Source organism: Acomys minous, assembly GCF_964271855.1.
Source record: "Acomys minous genome assembly, chromosome: 17".
In the NCBI taxonomy this organism is placed as follows: Eukaryota; Metazoa; Chordata; class Mammalia; order Rodentia; family Muridae; genus Acomys; species Acomys minous.
This window is the reverse complement of record NC_140500.1, coordinates 41905711-41919642: the sequence shown is the minus strand read 5'-3', so window position 1 is coordinate 41919642 and position 13932 is coordinate 41905711. Positions and strand designations below refer to the sequence as shown.

The 13932-nt window shown below is 38.0% G+C and overlaps 1 protein-coding gene across 2 annotated transcripts in view; it reads right to left on the bottom strand.

The window, feature by feature from the left end:
• The window catches only part of CNTN3 (contactin 3), a 351187-nt gene that overhangs the window by 217615 nt on the left and 119640 nt on the right, over positions 1–13932 (bottom strand). For both annotated transcript variants that reach the window (XM_084766357.1, XM_084766358.1), the window contains exon 4: positions 7948–8123. In XM_084766357.1, coding sequence (XP_084622483.1) covers positions 7948–8123 — 176 coding nt within the window. The remainder of the gene's footprint in view (positions 1–7947; positions 8124–13932) is intronic.

Here is a 13932-nt window from a genome sequence, read left to right as displayed (position 1 = left end):
TAGTGAGTAGAAAGAATGGACAAAATCCAACAGATTAGAGAAGAATGAGCACATCAAAGATAGTGAATGAAGGAAAGATACTGTAAAGTGATATTTCATAGAATGTTTATTAATAGAGCCTCCAATCCATCCACGTAGGACAAACTGAGCTCTATCTTCCATGCCCAAACAGTGAACTGGTAGAACATTATGATAGGCAGATTTGGGCCCAGGGGTCCCGCTCAAACTAAGGCACCAGCCAAGGATAATACAGGCCATAAAACTTTAAACCCCTACCCAGATCCAGCCAATGGTCAGAACATTCTCCACAGTAGAGTGGAGAGTGGGATATGACTTTCTCACATACTCTGGTGCCTCACCTTTGACCATGTCCCCTGGAGGGGAGACCTAGTGGCACTCAGAGGAAGGACAGCAGGTTACCAAGAAGAGACTTGGTACCCTATGAGCATATACAGGGGGAGGTAATCCCCCTCAGTCACAGTAATAGGGGAGGGGAATAAGGGGAAAATGGGAAAATGGGAGGGAGGGAGGAATGGGAGGATACAAGGGATGGGATAACCATTGAGATGTAACAAGAATAAATTAATAAAAAAAGAAAAATAAAAAAAGAAGATAATGCCTACACCAGAGGTCACCAGGGACATTTTGTAAAGGCTCCCATGAAAAAGCAGGTAGAAAAATGCAGTTTTATATACTGGACACTGCACTCTTTATGGCCAGTTTTTTCTCACTCAGCTCCCAGAGTACTAGGGAAGCCATTGGCTCACAGGCAAGAAAACCAGATTGTCCCTACACAACCCTACAGGAATCTGAGTTTGTATGAAGATGGAAAAAGTACAGATAAAGAAACAAAATGTTCATATTTTCAATATGTATACCATATATGAAAAAGAAATTTCAAATAAAAAATTAAATTATAAGAATACTGAACTTTTGTCAACTAATGGGTTCTAGGGAGGCAGTAAACATCAATTATGTACCAAATGGTGAGCCCACCAGATTCCAATAGACAGTTTCAGCACATGTCCCCATAGACATTAGTCAAAAATCAGAGGGCCATAAAATGAACACAGAGCCATATGTATAAGGAAATAACCTGTAGGAAAGACTGGGGAATAAAAGAGGCAGGAAGGAGATGAAAAAAGGGAGTGGGTGAAAGGAAAAAGAATATACTTTAGATTTATATTAAATTGTTAGAGAACAAATTTAACCAATAAACAACATATGCATAGATTTTGTTCCCAAATATAACTAGAAGTGCAAAAAGCAATTAACTTACTTTCTGAAAAATGTATTCTAAAATAAAATTGTGGAATTTTAAAATGGAAGGTCTTTGACTGACAAATGAGAAATAAATATCCGAGCCTAGGGAAAAAAATGTCATAACAGATATTAAAACTCAATGTAAGTGTTCAAATAAGGAGTTGGTAATCTACCAAGAAGTATGTGTAAAGGCCAAGAGGAAATACAGTTGGAAGATTTGAAACAGTTGGAAGGAGTGATGATCCCATCTCAGTGGCTCAAGATATATATAAGAATACTTACAAATAGGAAACCAAAAAAAGGAAAACATAAAATTTCCCAAACCAAAGACTCATACCATAAAATCTGAGGAGTAATTAGGATATGAGATAAAACTTCTTCAAGAACCAAACAAGTTATTCTGAAAGTTCAGACTGTTACATACATGGCAGGAATCCTACAAGATTTCTTTGAGAAAAATGGAGCCCTCTAAACAGAACACCATCAATAGAAATGATATCATATTTCCTAAGAATAGCAACAGAAATCAGTGAGTAGAAGCAGCTTTAATATTCTGATGAAAAATTACTTCCAGCTCAGTTTGTTGCCTAGACTTTGAATCAACTACCCCCACCTAAGAATTGTATGTAGCAAGTCTAGCTAAGATAACTGCCCAGTTCACCCTTTCTTGGTACACTTGAGCTCATTGTATTCTAAAACTATGGACATTAGGAATGAGGAACAAATCATGAGCCCCAAGGCCATGAAGTACACAAAGAAGAGTTCCAGGAAGACATGCCCTACCCTGCATGAACATTCTTCTAAAATCAAACTAAAGGCATATTTTAAAGCACAAAGTTAAGAACACCTGTTCATTTGACTATGTTAACAAAAGAATTAGCTACTGACAAGCAAAAGACAACTTCCTGAACCAACAGCCCAGGCCTTAAGGTCAACAATTAATAAATGGGACCTCATGAGGCTGAGAAGCTTCTGTAAGGCAGGAGACACTGTCAACAGAACAAAGCTACAGCCTACAGACTGGGAAAAGATCTTCACCACCCTACATCTGACAAAGGTCTAATATCCAAAATATATAAAGAACTCAAGAAATTAAACACCACCAAACCAAATAACCCAAGAGATCTAGTGGCACTCAGAGGAAGGATGACAGGTTACCGAGAAGAGACTTGATACCTTGGGAGCATATACTGGGGGAGGAAATCCCCCTCAGGAACAGTCATAGGTGGCGCGGAATAAGGGGAAAATGGGAGGGAGGGAAGAATAGGAGGATACAAGGGATAGGATAACCATTGAGATGTAACAAGAATAAATAAATGGGGCTCAGAACTAAACAGAGAATTCTCAACAGAGGATTATCGAATGGCTGAGAAATATTTAAAGAAATGCTCAACGTCTTTAGTCATCAGAGGAATGAAAATCCAAATGACTCTGAGATTCCATCTTACACCCATCAGAATGGCTAAGATCAAAAATTCAATTGACACCACATGCTGGTGAGGATGTGGAGAGAGAGGAACACTACTGCATTGCTGGTGGAAATGCAAACTTTTAAAACCACTTTGGAAATCGATATGACACTTTCTCAGAAAGCTGGGAAAAGGATTTCCTCAAGACCCTGCTATTCCACACCTTGGAATATACCCAAAAAATGCTCCGGCACACAACAAGGATATATGCTCAACCATGTTCATAGCAGCCTTATTCATAATAGCCAGAACCTGGAAAGAGCCTAAATATCCCTCAGTTGAAGAATGGATAAAGAAACTGTGGTACATTTACACTATGGAATACTACTGAGTTATTAAAAACAAGGAAATCCTGAAATTTGTGGACAATTGGATGGAACTAGAAATGATCATACTGAGTGAGTTAACCTAGAAGCAGAAAGACTCACATGGTATATACTCACTTATAATTGGGCACTAGCCCAAAAGGCATGTCCCACGAAAGTCTTCACTTACCAGAAGATTGGGATAGATGTGAGGACATCCTACTGGGACTCTAGGTAAGAGAAATATTGGAGAATGGGGAAATAGAAGGATTCAGAAAGTCCTAGAAACCTATGAGCACAACATCATGACGGGTGGATCGAGGCCCACGGGCATCTGTTCAAACTATTCCACTAACCAAGGACAATACAAGTAGTAAACATCAAACCCCTCCACTGATCTATCCAATGGACAAGACATTCTCCACAGTAATGTGGAGAGTGGGGACTAACTCTGACATGAACTCTGATGCCCCATATTTGATGACTTCCCCTTGATGGGGAGGCCTAGTGGCACTGAAAGAAAGAATAAGCAGGCTACCAAGATGAGTTTTGATAGCCTATGACCATAAAATGGGGGAGGAGGTCCCCCTCGGTCATAGACCTAGGGGAGGGAAATAGGGTGAAAGTGGGAGGGAGGAAGGAATGGGCGGACAAAAGTGATGGGATAACAATTGAGGTGTAATCTGAATAAATTAAATAAATAAAAAAAATTAAAAAGATACACATAAATGCCAAAAGAGTCATTTATAAGACGTGAAGACCATGGGAGGACAAAAGTGATGGGATAACAATTGAGGTGTAATCTGAATAAATTAAATAAATAAAAAAAAATTAAAAAGATACACATAAATGCCAAAAGAGTCATTTATAAGACGTGAAGACCATCATTTTTAAAAGACTGACATCCACAGAGGGGTGAGAAGATAGGAGGTAGGTGGTTAATGGCTGCTTGGGGTGGCATTATTTTTATTTGGAGGTATGAAAAACGATAGATTGTCAGTGCTAAGAAGAATTATCCCCACACTATGTACATGGAGGCAACATTATTTGAACTCAGTGTTTTATAAAAAGTAAGAGTACACGAAGGTGAGAGGAGGTTATGTTAAGTGGATTCAGGAGAAGGGAGACTGGGGAAGTGGATGTGGATGTGACAAGATAAAATGTACACATATATAAAGTTGTCACATAATTAAAATATACATTCTTAAGGAATGTTACACAGTAGAGAGCTATATAAATGTCTATAATTTAAAATATTATTGAATTCTTTAAAATTATGAATGAAACTGAAAAATCACAAATAAGCCCAATTTTGCATTAATCAGTTTTATACACATTAAAACACCTTGATAATAACTAGTATTCACAAGGTATTTCCAAGCATAGGCCTAAATGAATATGTTGTACATATATACAGTATGTTAAATGTCATTAAAAATATTACAATGATAAAATTCTTTTAGAAGTACATGCATATGCAGTCAAAATATGGACAAATGACCCTACAGGAAATGCATTTAATTTAGAACAGTAACCATCTATGTTATTAGTGATTAAGAAAGGAGTTTCATTAGGTTTTTTTCCTCAGGAAAAAAATGGCATTTCAAATATTTCAAATCTTAATCAGTAAGTGGCTGTTAAAAGAAATTTCTCATATTTTCTTCATACCACTGTATGTCTAGTATAATTCTAAATTTTATAAACACATTCCCTCTCAAACATGGTTAAAAATTTAAAAATTATAATCAAGAATTGTTGAACAGTAAGACAAAACTAATCAATTAGAGTAATCATGTGTGGACTTTTGAACACAACTTCTTAAACCTTCAGCATGTAGAATTAAGAAGTTTTGAAAACACCTCCAACAGAAATAAAAATCTACCCCCACTTGACAGAAAAACAAATAACTAAAAATATATATAAAATTCACATTCTCTCAAATATTTCCTCTGTCAATAATTTGTCCATGTATTCCACAGTCTACTGAAAGATACTAAAAACCTCCAAAGAAAAATGGCTTTGTAGACTACGAATAACTAATTATATCTTAATTTTATTCCCAAAGGTATTTGAAATCACCTTAAAAATAAAATACAAAGTCTTTCTAACTTACCCGTCCTAAGGTAGGGCAATGGCTATGGTTTCATACATCCAGTCACCTAGGCTGAGCACAGCAGAACTTTCCACTTTGTTGAAGCACACAAAGAGTGGTGAAACATCAGCATATACAATATAGCCTGGCTATGATGAGGAATATTGGTTAGTAGCAGTGCTTACCATACCTCTTCCTTCAGTCAAGACAGCCAAGGCTTCTCTGAACTGCAGTTACCAGTGTCCCGGCCACACAAACATCCCACCTCCACTTTTATGCTTCCTTTCATTTACATATTAGGATTATATTCTGTCCTCATTTCCAAGTTAAGGTAATCTACTCTAACAGCTATTTAAATGGCTCCCACCTCTATTACAATGAATGATTAATAATAATTTCCTTCATTAACCTCTTTACCAGAATCTATATCCTTATCACATTAATTAAAAGAAACACATTCTGTACTTTATTAACGTTAAGTCTTATGAGGCTTGTGAACAAGATTAATTTCTAAATCTTCTAGATGAATTACTCAGGAAAAACACCAAAAATTATAAAATATCACAAAGTAAAAGAATCTTACTGCATACCCAGACTGATATGCATCCATATGGCAAGAATAGGTATAGTTACTACATTTATGATGATGAGAATGATGAAGGAAAATGTCAGGGGCCATCAGCACTTCCTGAAGTTGAGTTTGAATCCAAACAGCAAGAAACTATGTCCTGAAAGTATGGTACATGCCCACCACCCAAAACCAAAGACACTACAAGAAATCATAAGGTAAGAAAATAAGAAAATGGGGAAGAGAAGAAAAGGAGCTGAGAGGGGTGGAGGGAGAAGAAGAGTTTAGGTATTTTGACCTGAGCACCAATTTGTTTTGTGTTTTGAACTTTTGTCATCTGTTGATAACTTTTGATGGGTACCAAGGGCAGCAGAGTCAAGGGATCTTTATGGTGCCCATATACGTGTCTCAGACCTGCACTTTTAGACAGCTACATAGAAGGTTAAGGTTACTGTTCCTTATACTTTTGTGTCACTTTGGCAAGTGTCCAGGAAAAATGTCTAGAAAAAGGTTCTTTGGCTCACAGTTTCATTGTTTTCTCCCAACTATGGCAATGACAGCATGGAAGAAAAAGTGGTAGAACAGAGGAGTGCGCAGGAATGCATGGCAGAGGAGGGGTCAGGAGACAATATCCTTTGTGTTTCCTGGATTCCTGCTTTGCCCACTTTTACTTCCTCTGAGCCACCATCCCATGGTGTTACCCATGTACAGGATAGGATTTCCTCTCTTAGCTCATCCTGATGACACATATTTGGTTCCTAGCATCCACACTGAAAGGCTCACAGCCACATGCAACTCTAGCTCTGTGGGATCTGGTGCTCTCTTCTGCATTCCAAGGACACCTGCACCAACATGTCATATATACATACATTCATGCATACACACACTCACATAAAAGAATAAATAAATCTTGTAAAGATAAAGGTACATATTTGATACAAAAACTACATGAGAAACATATTAGACCATAATTACAAGAGCAAAGCCAAGCATGGCTGTTACAAAGGAAGATTGCAAAAAAAATTAAACCATACTCTACATGACACACCAGCAATTTCATTATGCCTGTATAGAGGCAGCAGTAAATACTACCAGATTATAAGAACTTGTATATCCCAATTTCAGAGATATTGCCATGTAAAAGAACTAAAAGAAGCATTAAACTCAAGTGGTGATGATATTCATTCTATACAAAACATAACTAAAACCAAAGAAAAAAGAGGTAGGAAACGGATAAAAGTGAAACTGGGTCTCTGGTTCCAGTTTTAAATTCTCTAGTAGGGAGAATATGTTCAGCTCACTTGTTGGCATGGTGTAGACATGGTCTTAAATGCCCGTGCTCAATGGGGGTCATACTGAAGGTCCTTAGAGGGTTGTCACATGTGACAAAACCACAAGGAAGCCACCCATATGTCACAAGGCAAGTTATTTTTTTCTTTACTCATTCTCGTTCCCTTAGTTTCGTTCAAAGTTACAGGATGTATTTTTAATTTGAATGTTCAAGTATAAGGGTAACAGGGACAGGAACCTCATACACCTTTCAATTCCAGCTTAGTACTAAACACAGTCACAGCTGAATAAGTACAGCTTTCACTGTGTTCCTCCTCAGTCTCAGGAGAGAATTCTTGCAAAATATCAATATAGGATACACACAGGCACACAGGGACATATTTCCATATCTCAATTTTATATTAGATTGGGATCTGTGACAGCTGAGCTTGGTTAACTACATCTCAAATCTACTAAAATCCAAACATCTGGTCACACCTGCAGGGGATTTTCTTGATTGGCTTATTTGAGGTTTTAAGTCATGTAACAGGACATGAAAGAAAGAAGCTTTTGCATTTTTGCCCATTAACCCTCACTCTCATTGGCAAGTTCATCTATTTTTTTTTCCCACTGGCATTAAAATCTACTTTGGGATTCAAGCACAAATCAAAGACCAGCTCTGACATGCACTGTGGACTAAACAACCACCAGGTTACTGGCCTTTGTGTGAGCAGACTGCAGTTATAGTACGAGTGAGATCATAGTTTATAAGCCATTTTAATAAATATACATATATCACTTATTTTATCGGTTCTATCCTGATAGAGAAATACAAGGAGGGTCCAATAATCATGCCCAATTATTCAATCGATTTTTTAGTTTGATAGCCACACCCTATTTCCAAATGTTTCTAAAAGTCCACAGAGATTTTTTTCCGCACTTGAAAATATTGGTATGATACATTTACAAATGTAAACTTACAGGCAAATTGGAGCTTGGCTTCTCTGCTCACTACTGTTCCAAGAGAATTTGTTGCAAAACACTGATAACTTCCTGTATCCCAATTTCTGTTGGGATTAATAACAATGAGATTTCCTCCGTTCAGTTTGTAACGATGGTCCAGACTCGTATCGATATCACTGCCATTCAGCTGCCATCTGAAAAAGAAATGTCAAGGTCATTTCTTTCCTTAGCAGGCTTATGCTTAAATAGATGGCTCAGCTCAATGTCAGAAACTCTACTTTAAGCATCCAAAGCCTGCAATCTCAACACTCAAGGGGCTGGGGCAGGGGGACTCCTGCAAGCTTTAGGCTAGTCTCAGCTACGTAGTAAGACCCCCATCTCAAAAACTTATACGAAAGAACAGATAGACATTTTTGCTTAGCAAAAATGTAGAAATCATAGCAAAGCAGCCTCTCAAAGTTAAAGATGTTGAAAGGTTTTCTGAAGAGCTAGGGATAATTTAGCTCCTTCACTAGCTCACTAGGGGAAAATTCAGGCTGGGTCTATGTGAGCGAAGATGAAGCAGAAAGTTGAGGTAATTATCTCAGAAACTTCAGGCCCATCTCATGCTGACAACCAAGTAGGGGGTAGCACATTTCTTTGATTTATCTGGCCTGACTGAGCACATTTAATAAATTAATTGGTAACTGTTCCACTCTCCATTTCAATTTGTCTGAGTAAAGACCTGTCCTGGGGCATTCATTCTCCTCTCTCCTAGAGCCTCCACAGAGCTATTTATACAACAGTACACTGCAGTAAAAGACCCTAACATCAGCTGGGGGGCTGAAAAAGTGAAGACATAAACCCCGGGGACATACTCATTAATGGAAGAAAAAAATTAAAGAAAAGTAAAAAAAAAGAAAAAAGAAGAAAAGAAAGAAAATCTTATCTTTAAATAACTTTTAACTGAAAAGTAAAAGTTTCCAAAAACTAAATATGTTAGCACATCAATGTTGATTTCTCCATTGAAAACCCACCCAAGTGCCACATGCATAGGCCATGTTGTAAACTAATTAACTCACCTCCTGGACAACCAAAATCTAATAACAAAAACACATCATCACCCATATACTTTAAAAAATTACAATCCTGAACTCAATTGCTCAGCATAGAAATTTAGAGAATTTAGCTAAAACAATGCCCACTTTATAAAGGATAACATCACTTATATTATAGAACATAAAAAAATGCCCTAATTTATAAAATATTTAATCTCCCTTACTAATAAAAGTTGAAGGTAGATTGAAACTGCAGCAGTAAGGCCCCTAAGCAAGCTCACAAGTGACCAGATACCTTCTGGTACAAACGAAGGTAGGAAAAGGTTCAGAATTATAGCAGCTTGCATTTCAAAGCATCTTCAAGTCCTGTGTGAGACAGAAGTGTGCATTGAAAGGCACAGAAAGTGCTGCCTCCTAAGCCATATTCTAGGCAGTCATCAGGCTTGAGCTTGAGAAAGTGATTCAGGCAAAGCATTAGAAACCTTTAACTGAAACAAAAGAGAGCTGATCTGGAGAACATCCTCATGAGGCAGAAGCAGGCAAGCATGGACTCTGAGCAGGAGCAAGTGGTTCATAGATATGCACCAAGAGCCAAGAGGGGTTCTCATAATAGGATAAGAAGGCGAGGGATGGATCTCTGATCAACATATCACAAACTGCAGACAGGGGTAGGAAATCAGGCTTGTACATTGGGTTAAGGGGAGGATAAAAATCTGAGGTGAGGAAGAATAAGGTTTCCTCAGTCCTGTGAGTGACACGCTACAGCACTAAAATTTAATCAAAAGAGTATTCCTGTCCCAGAATATGAATAAAGACTTAAACATACAACAAGGAAACTTTCTACAAACTGCAGAGTTCCTAGAAAGGATTAAGGTTCAGTTCAGAAAGTATCCTAGATTACAGGCAAGAGAGCCCTTGGTATAAAAGATGTGAAAATTCACACCTGCAACTAAGAACTGGCCAGACAGAGAACAAAGTTATAGAATATTGAAATCTGGAAGGACAGAAATATGGAAGAGTTACTGAAGGGGCCTCAGAGTTCTGCTTAAAAAAGGATGAAGAAAAAAAAAGGGCAAAAATAACATTGGCAATGTAAACCAGACTGTGAGTCAGCACCAAGAAATTTCTGGGTCAGCACCCAGAAATTCAAAGCCCAAATCATTGAATAGAGAGACTATAATGGAACTGGGACAGAAGAGAAGATTCCAAGGAGAAATGAGAAAACAATTGTTACATGGGCGAAGGGAAACTTAAAGAGAGAATGGCCCCTTTTAAACAGGTAACAGGAAACAGTGACTTTCTAGGAGTGATGAAGGTGCAGACTCATTCTTATCTAGGAGGATCCACTAAGGACCATTGACACATTTATAAGCACTATCACAGGGGGAGGTAATGCCTTTTAAGTAGACTCTGGGGCAAGTTTCTCTTCACTATCTTTCCCTATCTCCTCTATCTCTTTTTAGACAACACCTACAAGTCTTGAAAATTCAAGGTGTAGTTTTAAGGTTCCTATAATAGAGAGCAATGTAGTTGCATACAAAAAGAGGAACACTCACATGCAGTTGTTTCTCATCCTGGAAGCAGGAAGAGATCATTTTCATGAGGAATGTAGGTAAGAAAGCCTAAGCTGAACTTTATGTGTGTTTACTTCAGAGTAGAACACAAAAAGAAATCCTGAAGTTTGTGTCGAAAAAGGAAACAGTGAAAGTGCAAACAAAACAAAACAAAAACAAAAACAAAACAAAAAACCAAAACAAACAAAAAAACAAAAAACCAAACCAAAACAAAACAAACAAAACAAAACAAACAACAACAACAACAAAAACCACTCTTACTCAGATCAGTCTTCAAAGCTTTGGGACATAGTTAAAACCAAATGGTACCCCATTCCTCAGGAAGGGAAGAAAGGGTTGACTCCAATTATCAAAGATCGTTTTGAGAATATACTTCTTGGAACTTGAATGTCCCTCTTCAATGCTCCTTGTAAGAAAATTCCATGGGAAATAAGCTAACCCAAGAGACAGGTATATCAGCTTTTCATTATCAGGCATCCAGAGGTCCCAAGCTTTCATTCTCTTTTATAAACTCCCTTATGACCAAAATGATTCAGTATCGATGAGCTCAGTGATGCCTTCTAGAATTGCCCTTTGGCAGAAGAGAGGAGAAATTCATTCAATTCACATGGGGGAAACCCAGAAACCAGAAAGAGATCAGTACAGATGAACTCTTCTTCCTCAGGTGGTCACAGTCACCTAACTTGCTTAGCCACATTTTGGAAGAAATTTGAAAATTTCTCTGGTCTCTTAGAAATTAGGCTCCTCTAACACATGGATGATTTATTAGTCCTGGGACAAAAGAATTAAATTGTTAAATTGACAATAGCCTTATTATATTTACTTGGGAACAGGAACTAAGCGATTCTTTAAAAAAAAAAAAAAAAAAAAAGGCTACACTTTGCAGGAAAGGAGATAAAATACTTAGGTCATATGGTTAGTGAAAGAAGCCAAACATTATGTTCTAAGAGAGTTGAGTAATTACTACCATACTCCTTCATACCAATAGAATTTAGAAAATTCTTGGGCTCAATAGAGCTTTATAAACTTTGGTTTGACTCTTATGATACCAAAACAAAAGACCATATGAGAAATTCCCAGAAGAGGAACCAGATCTTCTGTGGGAGGTAAAAGAATTTCAAGCTGTTTAGATCTTAAAAAAAGAATTAATAACTGTTCTATGTTGGTCTTGTCCTCTTTATACAAGACCTTTCATTTTCCAAGTGTGGACAAAGCTTTGGTTTCTGAAGCCATTCACTTGAGATCACAGGGTAAAAGGTAGCTGCATGGAGTCTATTTGCCAAAACAATCAGATACAGTTTAAAGGGGAGTGCTGGGATGCATTGGATCAGAGACTGCTACTGCTCTTCTCACTTAGAAGAACCCAAAGTTTACCTTAGGTGGCTGCCTAATTATAGGCACTCCCCAGCAAGTAATATCACTCTTACAGCAGAAGGTTGGAAGGTGGCTAACTGGCTTTAAAATCCCAAACTATGAAGCTATTTTCTTAGAGAAAGATGATTTAAGTCCAACCACTGTCTATTTAAACACTGGGGGGGACTCTTTCTGTTCCTTCCGTACCAGTCCTAGGTCCACCCAAACCTGGGAAAACTCTTTTTCCTCAGGAACTCAACTATTTACAGACAGATTCTCCCTAGAAAATCAAGGGAAAAGACATAATGGGTACTCTGTGATTGATGGAATTCAATAAAAAAAAATTATAGACTCTAAGCAACTGACAAATAACTGATTGGTACAAACATGATTTATTTGCCTTAAACCAGGTCCTTGAGAACTTAAAGAGAAATGTGGGGATGCTATATATGTACTCCTGGCATGCCTCCAAAACTTCGTACTTTTCGAAAACTCTGGTCAGAAAGAGGGCTCATTAATAGCAAAGGGCAACAAATGATACACAAATAATTAATTGACCAAGAATTAAAAATTTACAACTAAATGAACGAATTATAGTTATATGCATTCATAGGGACCAAAGAGGGCATAACTTTGGAGCCCAGGGAAACAGACTAGCTGACGAAACAGTTGGGTGCATGGCTGAAATGGGCTAAATATTCTCTCATCACATTAAGCAAGAGTGATAGGTTTGTGTGGCGGGGAGATCAGAGCCTCAAGGGGTCCCATCACCCTTCTGATAGAGCTCAGAATCCTATGATGCAATACACGACCTTCCTTTTCCAAGACAAAGTAGCCTAGGGACATCCCTCCTTTACGTTCTTGTCCCTTCTCTTCCCTGCCACAAAGGAACTGAGGCAACTCCAACACCCAACTTCTCTTGGAAGGAAATAATTACATCCCTTGATTTGAAAGAAGCGGGGAGCAATGTAAATTCTTGGGGAATGTGTCTAGATGTAAGGGCCTCTGTGGCTTAGAGAAGATGCAACACTGTGTAGTCGTCGCACTGGCAGGACATGGTGGTGATACTGTGGTGTGCCTTTGCTGAAGATCTTATCAACCAGCTGGAGGGAGACGTGTGCTTTTGCCCAAGTGGCTATCACTCTCTGTACTGCATATTCCTAAACTACTCGAGTTCAACATCAATTGTCCCCTCAAAAAGGGAGCTTATGTCCCCTGGAGGGTCACTTGATCCACATATTGGTGTAAATTCAACAGGAGTGTAATAAGGAATCCCTAATGAATTAGAAATGGGAATCAAATAGAACATGAGTCAGTGCTACTCTAATAGTCTACCGTAACTGGAAAAGGGGCATTGAATAAATTATATACATACATATACTTTACAATCAATACACAAAATGTAAAAATGTATACTGCTCTCTCTCTCTCTCTCTCTCTCTCTCTCTCTCTCTCTCTCTCTCTCTCTCTCTCTCTCTCTCCTCTTTCCCTCTGCATTTGTGTGTGTGTGTGTGTGTGTGTGTGTGTGTGCATGTATATAAAACATATATTACAACCAGCAAAGGTTTATAGATTACATCAGGGATCGTATCAAGTATATAGCATCAACTGAATACCACTTGAAGAATTCCATGGGAAAACAGACTAGCCTTAGATATGATGCTTGTCATAAAAAGAAGAATCTGTGTGATGACAGGTGGTCAGTGTTGAAATTACATTCCTAATAACATGGCTCCTGACAGCATGATAAATTCTCTTCAGGGACTAACTCCTTCACCCAATGAGTTAGCTGGAAACTCAGGGATATGGTTTGAAAAATGTAAATGGCATCCCTTGTTATAGTCTAAAGTCCTGGGTTCAGTTGGATTTCATCCCATGCCTAAGAGACTTAGTACAAGATCTATCACATGAAAAGCCCCTACTGTATACTAAAATGACACTAGTGGGTAGTTCAAGTTCAGAAAAATCAGGCACTGTTAATTGAATTTGAAGTGAGAGAATGTGCATTGTAAAAGGGGGGAGGGAAATTGTGGGAAATG